Source organism: Coregonus clupeaformis, unplaced genomic scaffold, assembly GCF_020615455.1.
Source record: "Coregonus clupeaformis isolate EN_2021a unplaced genomic scaffold, ASM2061545v1 scaf0042, whole genome shotgun sequence".
NCBI classification, from domain to species: domain Eukaryota; kingdom Metazoa; phylum Chordata; class Actinopteri; order Salmoniformes; family Salmonidae; genus Coregonus; species Coregonus clupeaformis.
Genome location: NW_025533497.1, coordinates 535,787 through 552,215, shown reverse-complemented (window position 1 = coordinate 552,215; position 16,429 = coordinate 535,787). Strand labels below are relative to the sequence as shown.

Below are 16,429 nucleotides of genomic sequence, written 5' to 3'. Positions count from 1 at the left end.
ATTGAAATTCTCGATTATCGTAGATTTATCGGTGGTGACAGTGTTTCCTAGCCTCAGTGCAGTGGGTAGCTGGGAGGAGGTGCTCTTATTCTCCATGGACTTTACAGTGTCCCAAAACTTTTTGGAGTTAGTGCTACAGGATGCAAATATATGTTTGAAAAAGCTAGCCTTTGCTTTCCTAACTGCTTGTGTATATTGGTTCCTGACTTACCTGAAAAGTTGCATATCGCGGGGGCTGTTCGATGCTAATGCAGTACGCCAAGGGCAGTCATGTCTGGGGTGAACCAGGGGCTATATTTGTTCTTAGTTCTGAATTTTTTGAATGGGGCATGCTTATTTAAGATGGAGAGGAAAGCACTTTTGAAGAACATCCAGGCATCTTCTACTGACGGAATGAGGTCAATATCCATCCAGGATACCCGGGCCAGGTCAATTAACAAGGCCTGCTCACTGAAGTGTTTTAGGGAGCGTTTGACAGTGTTGAGGGGTGGTCGTTTGACCGCGGACCCATTACGGACTCAGGCAAAGAGGCAGTGATCGCTGAGATCCTGGTTGAAGACAGCAGAGGTGTATTTAGAGGGTAAATTTGTCAGGATGATATCTATGCATCACTTCCAATCCCCCATATGTTTTTTTTTTATACCTACACATACATACATATAAATACATATACATACACATATATATATACATATCCTTAAAAAAAAAAAATCCTTTATTACTTTCCAACCCCACCACCCCTCCCCTAATTGGAGTAAACTAGTGAACGACAACGCTTAGGCCTCTACTTCCAGCTTATACATACTATATACAGTTTATGGACACAGTCAATTTTACAATAATTATATTTTGTTTGTTTTTACTCCTGAACTTCCTCAACCTCTCCAATCATTTTCATGATGTCCATCCATTTGCCTCTACATGCCATATCCCCCAAACTGTGCTCTTTCACAAAAGTTCTCAACCTATATACTTGTTATGGACACAGTATGTTTTACAGTAGTTATTTTGTTGTTATTAGTTGTTAATAGTCCCAACTTTCAGCTCCATTCAACCCCTCCCATCTCTTAACACCATCCATATTGGATTTCTACTTGCCATATATTTCTCAACTGTACTGTGATGTTTCACAAAGGTTCTGAACCCTTCTATTCTCATTGTTTCTACAGATTGTAAATTGAAAATAAACAATTTTGCTAAAATTATTATTATATTATTGATCGATTGACTATGACTTTTCAGATCACCCAGTAGTGCTATCTGCAGGGTTAGCTCCAGGTAAATATTGCAATCCTCCAGCCATTCCTGGACCTGTGACCAAAAACAAGCTACAAATGGACAGTATCAAGACAAATGATCTAGTGATTCTGTCTCTTCGCAGCAAAATCTGCAGAGCTGGGAAGATTGTGTCCCCCATATAAATATCATTCTATTGGTTGCAAGAATTTTGTATAATCATTTAAATTGAAAAATTATACATTTTGAATCCGGCGTCGTTTTGCGTAACAGTTCATAAACCATTTGCCATGGAATCGGTACGTCAATAATCTCTTCCCAACTATTTTGCAATCTAATTTATATGGGTCGGCTGTCAATCCTTTGGTCCTTAAATGAAACTGGTATACCTTTTGATTTATCACAATTTTCTTAACCAATTATGGCCTTTAATGCAGGGCCGACAGACAAGTTCCTTACTTTTTCCCCCTTCCACTTTCCTCTTCCATTTTTTGTGGTAATGCTGCAATAATTTGGTTGTAATTTTGGGTAGAGCAGACATTTCCATATGTTTTTGTTAGCTGCATGTGCGACATAACTCCATCAGTTCTACCTATGATAAAGATGTTATGTTAGTGTTTGATACATGGTCAGAGGCGTGGTAAAGTCATTGGGAATAGCATCAAAAAGGTTATTTTCATTCGATTGAAAACAACCTCTGAAATGCATTAGCCGAGTGTGTGATTGTATCTATGTATGCTCTCGGCACGCTTTACAACTCATATTCAGTACTGTTCCTAGTTAGGCTAGACCAGAGCCATGTTTTACTATGTACTAAATACCACAGGTGGCTGCTGAGGGGAGGACGGCTCATAATAATGGCCGGAATGGAGCAAATAGAATGGCATCAAACACCTGGGAACCCTGTGTTTGATGTATTTGACACCATTCCACTGATTCTGCTCCAGTCATTACCACAAGCCCTTCCTCCCCAATTAAGGTGCCACTAACCTCCTGTGCTAAATACATGGCTCTGGGCTTCACTACATTCACTTCTCAGTACATAGAAGTCGGTGTGAAACAACTTTACCTAACAGGCCCTTGTAGACAGATCTCCCGAAGCCAACCACAGCAGGTCTACAGTCAGTCTACAGTCATTACGGTCCCTTTCATATCACAGCCCTGGAAGAGGTGGCATCTAATCTATTCAACACCTACTGAATGCAGACACATCTGAGTATTCCCCTCAAAGGAGGCCTAAATCAGTGAAACGGTTAGAGTGGTGTCTCTTTCCTCAGCACAATGGGCCTTTGATCTGTTCCGGTGTGATGGTGCTGACTCACTGGGAGATAACTAGCCCACGTTCACCTTCATATCCCTAGAAAAAGACTCCTCTCTCACTCTCTCTTTCAGCTTTCTCTCGCTCTCTCTCTTTCAGCTCTCTTTCTCTCGCTCTCTCTTTCAGCTCTCTCTCTGTATCTCTGTATCTCTATCTCTGGCTCAATCACTCACTCTCTCTGTATCTCTCTCTCTGTATCTCTCTCTCTGGCTCACTATATATCTCTCTCTGTATCTCTCTCTGTATCTCTCTCTCTGTATCTCTCTACTTATTATCTCTCTCTAGCCTACTTCCTCATTCTCTGTCCTACCATCTCTCTCATACTCTCTATCTCTGTCTTGCTCTCTGTCTTGCTCTCTCTCTCTCACTCTCTCTCTCGCTCTCTCTCTCTCTCTCACTCACTCTCTCTCTCTCTCTCTCTCTCTCGCTCTCTCACTTTGTCTCTAGCTCACACTTCCTCTGTCTCTCTTTCCCTTTCACTCATGTCTCTCCCTGCATTAAAAACAAGATTGGTGACAATCATTGACAATCTGTCACTGTCATTGCTGCACCCTTCAATATTCAGTCTCTTGTCACGACTTGGAGAAAATCAACAGTGTGGTAGGTGGCAGAACACACGCCGAGGGCCTCTAGCAAAACATCACCACCTGGAGAAGCTCTGAGGCATTTCACATCTCCACTGTATCCTCTGCTACATGGTCCCCCACTCAAACAAATCCCCCTCTGAGCAAAACCTGTCATTTTAATTGGTTCCTCACGACGGCGGTACATCAAAACTGACAAACCTTGTGGGGTGTGGCTGACCTGGTGTCGGCGCCTACATCACACGTCTGTAACTGCAGAGAACGCTGTGTGTGTGTGTGTGTCTGAGAGAGAGAATTGTTCAGATAGTATTTTCAAAACAGACATGGTTATTTATATATATCGCCCAGGCAGTATCAAATTGTTGCAAAGATCATAGCTGAAAATGAGAAACTGGGACGTGGCAAATTAACTTGGCGAATATGCCGGATTTTGATTCAAGGGGGCTTTTGAAGTGCGGCCGTCTGTACTTGGAGCAACAATGGCTCCCTAAGCTTATCCTATAGGAGCACAGCTGCAGAACGGTGGCGGTCTCTTCGATGGGCCAGGAAGATAGCATTACTGCCTTTTGTCTCTCCCCATGTCTTTCAATCAGATCTCAGATCAGATCTCAGGGCTGGTTAGAGAACTCCCATGGGTACTGTGTGGTTCCAGTCTGTGGGAGGGGGAATCTGATAGTTTGGTTTCTGTATGGTATACCTCGTGTCGAAACTCATTTTCTTTTTTTTCTGTCGGGGTGGAGGGATACAGGAAATCAAGGCTTTCTGTCTGTGGTGGAGAGAACCAGGGAAACTGGGCTTTCTGTCTGGGTGGAGGGATACAGGGGAACAGGGCTTTCTGTCTGGGGTGGAGGGATACAGGGAAACAGGGATTTCTGTCTGGGGTGGAGGGATACAGCGAAACAGGGCTTTCTGTCTGGGGTGGAGGGATACAGGGAAACAACATTTTCTTCTAGGGTGGAGGGATACAGGGAAACATAATTTCTTTCTGGGATGGAGGGATACAGGGAAACAGGGCTTTCTGTCTGGGGTGGGGGGATACAGGGAAACAGGGCTTTCTCTGTTATTGGGATCTACTGTAATATAACATCTTTGTCTCTCTGTTGTATGAGTGCATTTCTTGGCCATACACCGCTATCCGTTCCAGACTTGGATAACATATCTGGAGGATTTTCATTGGTTTCCAGTGTATAAGGGTTGAGGCTGTTGACCGTTGGTTAGAGGTGTCTTTGACCTCTCATTGACCATGTCCGGGGTGAGGGGTTGAGGGTTCTACTCACGTTGACCGTCTCTCGACCGTTGTACTTGGCTCTGATAAGGGGGCTCTGTATGATGTCCAGGTTGGTGCCGGTCACGGTCACAGGTGTGTGCCCACTGTGGTAGAGAGAGGGGAGAGAGGGAGAGGCACCACCATGCCCTACTTGGTCACACACTCACACTTTCTCAGTACCTTCAATCACAGTTCAGTAACACACATGAATTGGGTATTAATCAAGGTCCAAATTCTGGTATTGTGACAACACTAGTATGAACATTAAATAATCCAGAAACAAATGGCAGCATCTGATCAAACTCTCACGAAGCCCTTAGGATGTTCCTTTCTGATTGGTGCTAATCACCCTCACAGTCCACTATCCTGGGTTATGATTTGCTTTTCTAATTGGCCGAATGGTCCCATTTCCTGCTCCCCTGTCGTCTTACCTGAAGATGCTCCACTCGGGTTCCAGCTTGATGATAGTGGGGTCCTCCACGTACTCAAACTTCAAGTCTTTCTGGATCCGGGCCTTGTCCACCGTCACTGACACACTGACGTTTCCATAGCCCTGCAGCGAGGCGTGGGAGCGACACGTGATCCACTGGCCGCCCCTCCTATGGCAGAGAGAGAGAGAAGTATTTGACCTCCATGGTCTCACCGGTCTGCCATAATACTACCTTAAAGTACAACTATAACCAAATCCAACTTATGCTACAATATAGCTTATGTTATGATAATGGGCTTGACTACTAAGCATCTAATATATAACAATAAAGGGGAAATGTCATGAGGTATTCATATGAAAACTTCACAGAATCCTGCTTCAAATCAACAACGAGCCTCAACAGTAGAATCAAAGCCACTTTTTTAACTTTAGGAATGTCCTCAAGACATCCCTCTGCCAGGCAGCCAGCAGGTGATCTCATCCTTTACCTTTATTGGGGGTTGTGATGGCGGAGGTGGCGGAAGCCGTTGACGCGGTCTGATTTTTATAGACGTTATTGATTAGGGATCAGGAAGTCTTTCAGAAGTCTCTATGTCGCTATGGTTTTTCACCACAGGGCCAGAGGATGACAACAGACACAGCTGATCACCTCTTGAGTGACAGAAGATCAGACTCAGAGATAGATGTGAATAGATGGGATAGATCATCTGATTGGCCAAAGGTCCCCCCCTCTCTCTCTCTCTCTCTCTCTCTCGCTCTCTCCCTCCTTACAAAAATCAATGCCCCTGATCCGCTCTTGAGTGACGGACAGATCAGACTCAGAGATAGTTGTGATAGATAATGTGATTGGCCCCTCCCGCCTGCCCACCTGTGATAGGTGCACTTCTGGTCTTTGAACATGATGGACACGTTGCTCCCGGCGTCCAGGTTGCTACCGGTGATGTTGACGATGGTTCCCCCGGAGACGGGCCCTCGGCTGGGCTTCAGGCGGATCAGTCTGGGGACCTAGGGATCAAAGGTCAAAGATTGTCCAATCAGATGCGTCGAATAAACATAATGTCAACCAATCACATCGCAGTGAGAGAACAGAACAGGAACTAGTATAAATCTCACTCCAATTAATTTGCTCCGTCGTAATCTCATAATAATCTCATAATCGGTTTATTTTCATAGTACGACATCTAACCTAACATCATGTAATCCTGTTATATGGGCCTGTTAAGAAATAAAGCTCCCCTTAATGTATGTGTGTTAAATTGATAACGCTGCATAAAACATGCACATAATGGTAACGATTAGGCTGTATTTCATTGGGTGAGAGACATGCTCTTAATGTTTGATAAAGTGGGTACACGGGCAGAGTGCGAAGTGTGTGTGTGTGTGTAAAAAGCAGCTTTTATGGCCATTCTTGGTCCATTTTCACCCTGGAGTCATTAAGAAGTCTCACACTAGTGTTGTATGTAGGGAGGTGCTGAGTACAGCTCATATGACACAGTGAGACAAACAAACAACACAGTCTACATAGAATACAATGTCAGAATTGAATCAATTACATAGCCTAGGGATTGCTAGATCACAACTAAGTGAACTACATACATTCTATAATCTATATTCTATAATGACTTTTTCCAACCATGACAAAACTCCTGTATGTTATTTTTAAAAAATTATAAAAATATACAGTATGTTCTCTTCATGTGCCAGACACATACTTCCTGCCTCTACAGTATATGTTGGTCTGAGAGATATTACTCACCACGAAGTAGTAGTACTTGGAGGATATGGCCCTGAACTCCTTTGGACACTCTCTGACCCCCACACCCCCCACACACACCTCCACGTAGTTGGCGAACTGGCTCTGCGTTGCCACCGCCATCTCACACACTATCCTACAAACAGGAGGAAGTGTTGATGATTCATTATGCTTCTACAATGCAGTTATGCACAGACACGCACGCACGCATGCGCGCGCACACACACACTGTATTGCTTAATTTCCTCTTTCTCATTCCCATGATTTTAATACAGAATAGACATTTAGGTAGAAAAATTGGACAAAGTCTAATCCACACCTTTAATAAAATGACAGGTCAGTGCCACACATCAAATGAACTCAAACTGTTGAAAGTGTTTAAAGCGGCTTCTCACCAAACCTAGCTCTTTACACTTACAAAAAAATAATCCCAGCCCTTCTCTATAGGAACGCTGAGGTAGTGAATACTGAGGTAGTGAATAGAGGAGGAAGGCTTTTTAAGGTCATATGAATAAGAATGGAGTTTTTGGCAGCATGGGGCCTTCAAATCCCTGCCAGATAACACATTATTATATTCAAGTCTTAACCTGGGATTAGGTGGGTTCTTCTAAAGCCCCTCTCTGCTGGATGGTTTAAAATCTGCACGGCTGAACGAAGTCACACAACAGCACTGCAGCAAACTGTCTAGTGGAGTTCAATGGAGAGCTCACTTGATAAGGGTGTGTGTGTGTGTGCATGTGTGTGTGAATGAAATCTTGATTAGCGTGGTCTGTTATGGTCTGAGTTGGCCTTTCTCTTGTCCAAACACATCAGAATCTAAATGCCAACTTTGAGATGTGACTTTGACCTTCCACCAACCCTCTCCACTCACCAACCCTCTCCACTCACCAACCCTTTCCACTCACCAACCCTCTCCACTCACCAACCCTCTCCACTCACCAACCCTCTCCACTCACCAACCCTCTCCACTCACCAACCCTCTCCACTCACCAACCCTCTCCACTCACCAACCCTCTCCACTTACTCTGGTAGCTTAGTGGCTGACTGTACAGGACACCTTGGTGTTTCTGTTTATTGGTTAAGTCACCGCCCAGTCACACTCCATCAGAATCATACACTGAATCAGATGACCATATGCCTGAGGGGTTGTTCTGTGGTTGAGGTGTGGTTGAGGTGCGGTCAGAGAGAACGTGACCGTGATTCAGTAGTGACTGAGTATGACTCAGATGACCTTATGTCTAAGAGGATGCACTGTGGTCTGTGGTCATCCCATTATTTGGAATGACCGTGACCGTGTACTCACTGTTCTGCGGGGATGTATCCCTCGCGGACGGGGGTACAGTCCACCTCGGCCACCCTGACGTTCCCCTGGATCTCACTGAAGTCCAGGCCCAGGTTCTCCCCCCGGATGGTTACCAGGGTGCCCCCTTCCCGAGGCCCCCGCAGTGGAGTGATCTGGGAAAAACATAGACAAAACAGGAATGCTTATTATTAACAACAAGAGACAGGCTGATAGCTTAGCGTCGTGACGCCAACTTCCTAAGTTTACTTCACCAGTTGACTGAGATCCTATTCTCATTTGCAGCAACGACCTGACCTGGGTAATAGTTACAGGGGAGAGGAGATTCATGATCCAATTGCTTATGATGGTGTTTAGCAGCAGGGCCGTTATTAGCCTTACAGACAAAAACCTAGTTTCATAAATCTTTATGAATGACACTGCCTTGCTGATAACTCTATTAATGACAGCAGCTGTCTGTCTCTCCATACAGCTAAGTCCCAATTAGTCAGAAGGCCCATAATGCAGTGCGTTAAAATCTCCACCACGCATTGAGCATGAAACCATGAAACCCCCTCTCCTCTATTCCTAATTCATCTGACTTTGGTGTAAAACACAAGGGTCTGGGCTGCGTCCCAAATGGCACCCTATTTGTCACGGATTCAGCCGAGGCTGCTCCTCCTCCTTGCTCGGGCATGCTTCGGCGTTCGTCGTCCCCGGAGTACTAGCTGCTACCGATCTATGTTTCGGTGTTTGTCTTGTTTGGTCTTTATTGTTTACACCTGTTTCCCATTATGTTATATTGTATTCCCTTTATAACCCCCTGTCTCTCATTGGTTATTGTGTGTGATTGTTTTTCGTTAGGTCGGCAGTAGCTGTGTTGTGCGAGTTATTGTTCCTCCCTGTTAGGAGGTTTTGGGTTTTTGTCATTTGATTTACTGTGTACAGTAAAGTACGTCTGCCAGTAGCTCGGTGTCCTGCTCTTGACTTCGTTTACCGCATACACGTCACCCTGACACTATTCCCTATATAGTGCACTACTTTTGATCAGGGCTTTGGTCAAAAGTAGTGCATTATGTAGGGAGTAGCATCTGGGACGCAGCCTTAATCTGGATCAGAAGCAGTACAGTGCTATCTCCAGGGCGGTGTGTAGGGTCTTAGTTAGAGGGCTTGTTAACCGGCCCTGATTAAAAACCCACTCAGCATTGCTGTCATGAGGAAGCTCCCCAATGGCGCGCGATAACGCCGATCCGCTGCCAGCCAATTAGATTAAGCTATTCCCAGCGTTCGCCCTGTTTTGGCCGGGTGAGGTCATCACGCCAGCCGCGGCTCGCTGCCAAGGCAATGCCCGGGCAGATCTGATATGAGGGATTAGGTGTGTGCAACCCAGTGTTTGGGTCAGAGTGAGTGAGTGAGAGAAAAAGAAAGAAAGAAAGAAAGAAAGAAAGAAAGAAAGAAAGAAAGAAAGAAAGAAAGAAAGAAAGAAAGAAGAGAAACAGAGAGAGCAGTAAAAATTAAAATGGAGAGGTTAGAGAAATACACGAGGGGGTCAAGACAGGATCTTCTATTTCTAGTCTATTGAACAGTCTACACACAGCATGAGTAACTCATAAAGGAGAGTTGGTCTAGACACAGCATGAGTAACTCATAAAGGACAGTTGGTCTAGACAGCATGACTAACTCATAAAGGAGAGTTGGTCTAGACAGCATGACTAACTCATAAAGGAGAGTTGGTCTAGACAGCATTACTAACTCATAAAGGAGAGTTGGTCTAGACAGCATGACTAACTCATAAAGGAGAGTTGGTCTACACACAACATGACTAACTCATAAAGGAGAGTTGGGAGGTGTCAAAACAGTTATTTTCATCACCTTCCTAATAGATTGATCTGTTAGATGTTCCACTGGTGCAGAACACTTCAGACATCTATCAATGTTTTAACAGATTGATTAGTGTTGGCCCCTAATAGTATCTGTCCCAGAGGCCAGCTGCTGAATGTATGAAATGGACACTGTCCAGGACCTCCAATCCATCTATGCCAAATTAAGCACCTTCAGGTCCCAATGGGGAGGTAGAGCTATCATTAATAGCTTTGTGCTGTGTCATTCTTTCCTGCCAAACAGTGATCTCCCACTGGGGTTAGAGGTCTCATTATTAATGCTCTGTGGAGGTCATTCCTCACTGACAGGCTAGGACCCCTCTCAGGGGAATGGAGGTACAGTCGCCAAAGTGTGTGTGTGTGTGTGTGTGTGTGTGTGTGTGTGAGAGATAGAGAGAAACAGTGTCTTGTGGCAATCCATATCTATATAGGTACGTTTTTAGGGACAATTGTGAATACTGACAACTTAGCTTATATCCCTATCTACGTACATCAAGGCATGATCAGAATACAGTGAGTTATCAGGTACGCCAGACCCTTGGTACAAACTATACTGATGAGGTCAGTGGGTTGGTGTTGCTATACGGATACGGTGCTATCCAATTACAGACGCTGAAAAGGTAACCGCCAGCCAAAGGGAAAATAAAGTGGAGGGAGGGGCAGTGTTATCTCACTGCATGACTGGTTCGGCCGCCGTTCATAATAGACAGTACATCATTTAACTGCCACTGGTCGTGAAATAATAGAGTCTGTCCCCTGCTGATGTGGTGATGGAATAGGGAAACCCTGTGGGAACAATCTACTGCATCACAATGCATGCAATTAACAGACACTGCAATGCATTATGGATCTTTTCCATCTAGCAGGGAGGAGAGAGAGAGCGGGAGATCGAGAGAGAGAGAGAGAGAGAGAGAGAGAGAGAGAGAGAGAGAGAGAGAGAGAGAGAGAGAGAGAGAGAGAGAGAGAGAGAGAGAGAGAGAGACGATGGGTCTCTTTTCATTAGCGGGATGAGCAGCTGATTAGATTTGTGACTTTGACAAGCTAATTGACGGTTGGTGGAGTGAAACACTTAATCACTCTCTCCCGTTCTGTCTCTCTTCTCTATCTGGAGAAGAGAGAGTGATGATTATTCATGGAGAGATGTCACCGTAATGAGCAGCATTAGAATGCATTAGGGGCCGAGGGCTGGGCTGAGGGGCCTTAAAAAGCCCCCCGTCATCACAGAGTGACAGTGTTATGGGTACATGAGAGGGCTACAATATGCTCCTGTTACAGTCAGGCAAGGCATTATGCATGGCCAGAACAGAGGATAAGTCCATGCTAGATTCAGACCAGAATATAAACTACTGTACATATGGACTTGTTCCAAACCCTTTCCTTGGCCCCTTGATTACTCTGGATATGAGGGGCCTGAATTGATGTGGTCAATATTACACCATGCAGCACTCAACTGTGTCCATGCAGTTTCTGCAATTGCCTCCACTTGTCAGGTGTGGTTTGAGAAGGCAAGTCTTTGAGGCTAGGGGGAATGGAGCCTGGTTACAACACTGAGCCAGGTTACCACACTGAGCCAGGTTACCACACTGAGCCAGGTTACCACACTGAGCCAGGTGACCACACTGAGCCAGGTTCCCACACTGAGCCAGGTTCCCACACTGAGCCAGGTTCCACTGAACAGCTCAGAGCATCACTAGTGCTCTTCCCTGGAGAGAGAGAGAGGGGGATTTCTCCCCCTCCTCTCCCGTTGTATCATCCTCCCATCACTTTTCAGGGACAACCCAAAGTGGCTACTCTATCCATCCTCCATCCCTCCATCTCCAATCTCTAACCATCTGCTGCCCTCCACCAGGCCTGGGCATGGAGGGATGCCCTGTGTATCTATAATCTCTCCAGGGGGTGTGGAGAGATGGGGATTCCTCTCCTCCTCATGACTCCATCACAGCCCCAACCTGCCATGAATCATCTCTCCCCCTCCTTTTAACCTCCGTCCATCCATCCATCCATCCATCCATCCATCCATCCATCCATCCATCCATCCATCCATCCATCCATCCATCCATCCATCCATCCATCCATCCCCCATCCATCCATCCATCCATCCATCCATCCATCCATCCATCCATCCATCCATCCCCCATCCATCCATCCATCCATCCATCCCCCATCCATCCATCCATCCATCCATCCATCCATCCATCCATCCATCCATCCATCCATCCATCCATCCATCCATCCATCCATCTATCCCCCCATCCATCCATCCATCCATCCATCCCCCATCCATCCATCCATCTAGTGGGGTCAGTAGTGTTTATACCACACGCAGGGCTAACCCTGCTTGCGAACACAAACAGTTAAACGGGTGTGTGTTCATCTGTTCTGAGGTGAGTGATAAACAGGGTGAATGGGAGCTCTATGTCTTAGCCTAGCTCACTGGGTTAACCAGTGACTGACCCCTCAGTAGCAGGCAGATGTGGGTTTCCATCAGCGCTGAGAAGTTGTGTGTGTAAGCAGCCTAACACTTTGGGATGAGTAATGAGTAACGAGTAATGAGTAATGAGTCATGAGTCATGAGTCATGAGTCATGAGTCATGAGTCATGAGTCATGATTCATGAGCAATGAGTAATGAGTAATGATTCATGAGCAATGAGTAATGAGTAATGAGTAATGAGTCATAAGTAATGAGTAATGAGTAATGAGTTTAAGTAATGAGTAATACGTCATAAGTAATGAGTAATGGGTCATAAGTAATGAGTAATAAGTCATAAGTAATGAGTAATGAGTAATGAGTAATGAGTAATGAGTAATGAGTAATGAGTAATGAGAGTCATAAGTAATCAGTAATGAGTAATGAGTAATGAGTAATGAGTCATAAGTAATGAGTAATGAGTAATGCACATAGCTGTTACTGTTACTGTCACTAATTGAAGTCTCTATGATCAAGATGATTATAATATTGTCCAAATGTGAGGTGTCTATCAGCTGCCAGAGGGTGACAGTGTGTCTTGTGTTCATAACGTATATGTCGACACCATCAGCAGTCACTCCCCTGGGTTACTCCCCTGGGTTACAGTGTGTGTCCTCCCCTGAGTGACAGTGTGTGTCCTCCCCTGAGTGACAGTGTGTGTTCTCCCCTGGGTGACAGTGTGTGTCCTGCCCTGGGTGACAATGTGTGTCCTCCCCTGGGTGACAGTGTGTGTCCTTCCCTGGGTGACAGTGTGTGTCCTGCCCTGGGTGACAATGTGTGTCCTCCCCTGGGTGACAGTGTGTGTCACCCCTGGGTGATAAAGTGTGTGTTTTTCCCTGGGTGACAGTGTGTGTGAGCATGTGGGTATTTGTTCTCACCTGTGTGGTCACGTGTTTGTAGTAATTGCCGGTGTAGAGTGTGTGTGGGTGTGTGTGGGTGTGTGTGTGTGTGTGTGTGTGTGTGTGTGTGTGTGTGTGTGTGTGTGTGTGTGTGTGTGTGTGTGTGTGTGTCATTCCCACTAGTGTGATTTACCTAGTGGGTACTGGTGGTGTGTGTGTGTGTGTGCGCGCGCATGTGCATCCACACATATCTGCATTGTCACCTGGGTGATGCGTGGGTGTGTACACTTGCTGTTGAGTCCATTGTTCTCCAGCCACTGGCTCTCAGGCTGGGGACAGTGCTGCTTGAGGGTGCAGCGGTTCTCCCCCTTGCACCACACACAGCCAAACAGGGGGTCTGCCTTCAGACACAGCCCACAGCTGCCCCTCTGGGCGTCACACTTGTATATGTGGACTGTTGGGAGGAAGGGGGGTCACAGGGAGAGAACAGGTTAAGAACACATCACACATCACACAATCAGTCAATCAATCAATCACATGTATTTATAAAGCCCTTTTTACACATCAGCAATTGTAACAAAGTGCTTTACACCCCGGCCTAGATTTAAAATGATAGCCTGCATGTATATTGGTAAATGTGGGTGACACCGGGTTCAGAACAGGTATTTGGGTTTATTCTCTTTCTTTCTAAATTGCTGTCTGCATTTAAGTATTTCCAGAACATGGACAGTATTTTAATCATATTGTGGAATGCATCCATTTGTTGATACTGTCTCTCTCTCTCTCTCTCTCTCTCTCTCTCTCTCTCTCTCTCTCTCTCTCTCTCTCTCTCTCTCTCTCTCTCTCTCTCTCTCTCTCTCTCTCTCTCTCTCTCTCTCTCTCTCTTCCTCTCTCCCTCTTGCTTTCTCTCTCTCTTCCTCCCTCTCTCTCTCGCTCTCTTTTCCTATCTCTCGCTCTCTCGCTCTCTCGCTCTCTCTCTCATTTAGCTCCTGCGACCGGAAGCTTCTTGCCCCTGCTTATCCACTAGTTTAACATTTCATCTCCATGGAAACCGGACAGATTTTTAATTGCTATTAGATGTTTGTGTGATTTGTCCATCAAATTATGTCCCCAGAGCAGCCTTCTCCCCGGGTAGCTAGTGGGAGAGAAGAGGAGGAGGAGGAGGAGGAGGAGGAGGAGGAGGAGGAATTCTGTTCATCTTTAACTCTCACTCTCTCTCTCTCTACTTGTCTCCCTCTCCCTCTCTCTCCATGGACACAAAATGTTTCTATATATCCATGCAAATGTAAACACCAATGTGAGCAGAAATAAATCTGATTGCAAAGCCAGCGAGGTGCAGTTAACCATTGTCATTAGTGATTATATTTGTATGTGTTTAAACCAACTAGTACCATCATGCATGGTTTAGTCATTGTACATATCTCATATTATTTGATTATTTTTTTATCACTTTGGTACTATTTTCACAAGAATGTGGTCAAATTTCACAACTCTTAGTACAAAACTCAAAACAGATCATCAAAAAAGGCAGTTTCTTTCAAAACTTTAAGTACATTTTCATTTGACTAAGTACAACACACAAAATCAGTAACTTTTTCACCAAAACTAATCAGTGTTTCATCTAGATATACTGTTTGGTAAACCTATAGATTTAAACTGGTTTATCTACTATATATTGATTTTGAGAACTACAGAAATAAAATGTGTGTTTGTAAAGTATAAACATCTAAATTATATGTATGATACATGATAACCATACATAATGACTACTCATTATTGCTAATTGATTTCACATATTGGTCACCATATACAGTGGGGAAAAAAAGTATTTAGTCAGCCACCAATTGTGCAAGTTCTCCCACTTAAAAAGATGAGAGAGGCCTGTAATTTTCATCATAGGTACACGTCAACTATGACAGACAAAATGAGAAAAAAAAATCCAGAAAATCACATTGTAGGATTTTTAATGAATTTATTTGCAAATGATGGTGGAAAAAAAGTATTTGGTCAATAACAAAAGTTTCTCAATACTTTGTTATATACGCTTTGTTGGCAATAATACAGGTCAAACGTTTTCTGTAAGCGTTCACAAGGTTTTCACACACTGTTGCTGGTATTTTGGCCCATTCCTCCATGCAGATCTCCTCTAGAGCAGTGATGTTTGGGGCTGTCGCTGGGCAACACGGACTTTCAACTCCCTCCAAAGATTTTCTATGGGGTTGAGATGTGGAGACTGGCTAGGCCACTCCAGGACCTTGAAATGCCTTCTTACGAAGCCACTCCTTCGTTGCACGGGCGGTGTGTTTGGGATCATTGTCATGCTGAAAGACCCAGCCACGTTTCATCTTCAATGCCCTTGCTGATGGAAGGAGGTTTTCACTCAAAATCTCATGAAACATGGCCCCATTCATTCTTTCCTTTAAACGGATCAGTCGTCCTGGTCCCTTTGCAGAAAAACAGCCCCAAAGCATGATGTTTCCACCCCCATGCTTCACAGTAGGTATGGTGTTCTTTGGATGCAACTCAGCATTCTTTGTCCTCCAAACACGACGAGTTGAGTTTTTACCAAAAAGTTATATTTTGGTTTCATCTGACCATATGACATTCTCCCAATCCTCTTCTGGATCATCCAAATGCACTCTAGCAAACTTCAGACGGGCCTGGACATGTACTGGCTTAAGTAGGGGGACACATCTTGCACTGCATGATTAGAGTCCCTGGCGGCGTAGTGTGTTACTGATGGTAGGCTTTGTTACTTTGGTCCCAGCTCTCTGCAGGTCATTCACTAGGTCCCCCCGTGTGGTTCTGGGATTTTTGCTCACCGTTCTTGTGATCATTTTGACCCCACGGGGTGAGATCTTGCGTGGAGCCCCAGATCGAGGGAGATTATCAGTGGTCTTGTATGTCTTCCATTTCCTAATAATTGCTCCCACTGTTGATTTCTTCAAACCAAGCTGCTTACCTATTGCAGATTCAGTCTTCCCAGCCTGGTGCAGGTCTACAATTTTGTTTCTGGTGTCCTTTGACAGCTCTTTGGTCTTGGCCATAGTGGAGTTTGGAGTGTGACTGTTTGAGGTTGTGGACAGGTGTCTTTTTATACTGATAACAAGTTCAAAGAGGTGCCATTAATACAGGTAACGAGTGGAGGACAGAGGAGCCTCTTAAAGAAGAAGTTACAGGTCTGTGAGAGCCAGAAATCTTGCTTGTTTGTAGGTGACCAAATACTTATTTTCCACCATCATTTGCAAATAAAATCATTAAAAATCCTACAATGTGATTTTCTGGATTTTTTTTCCTCAATTTGTCTGTCATAGTTGACGTGTACCTATGATGAAAATGACAGGCCTCTCTCATCTTTTTAAGTGGGAGAACTTG

General features: G+C 44.8%; 1 protein-coding gene across 1 annotated transcript in view; it reads right to left on the bottom strand.

Annotated features, from left to right (window-relative positions):
• The window catches only part of LOC121543383 (plexin-A4), a 392,722-nt gene that overhangs the window by 65,400 nt on the left and 310,893 nt on the right, over nt 1-16,429 (bottom strand). The window contains exons 12-17 of the mRNA XM_041853207.2: nt 13,318-13,508; nt 7,892-8,043; nt 6,592-6,724; nt 5,704-5,840; nt 4,837-5,004; nt 4,416-4,509 (exon numbers count right to left, since the gene is read on the bottom strand). Coding sequence (XP_041709141.1) covers nt 4,416-4,509; nt 4,837-5,004; nt 5,704-5,840; nt 6,592-6,724; nt 7,892-8,043; nt 13,318-13,508 — 875 coding nt within the window. The remainder of the gene's footprint in view (nt 1-4,415; nt 4,510-4,836; nt 5,005-5,703; nt 5,841-6,591; nt 6,725-7,891; nt 8,044-13,317; nt 13,509-16,429) is intronic.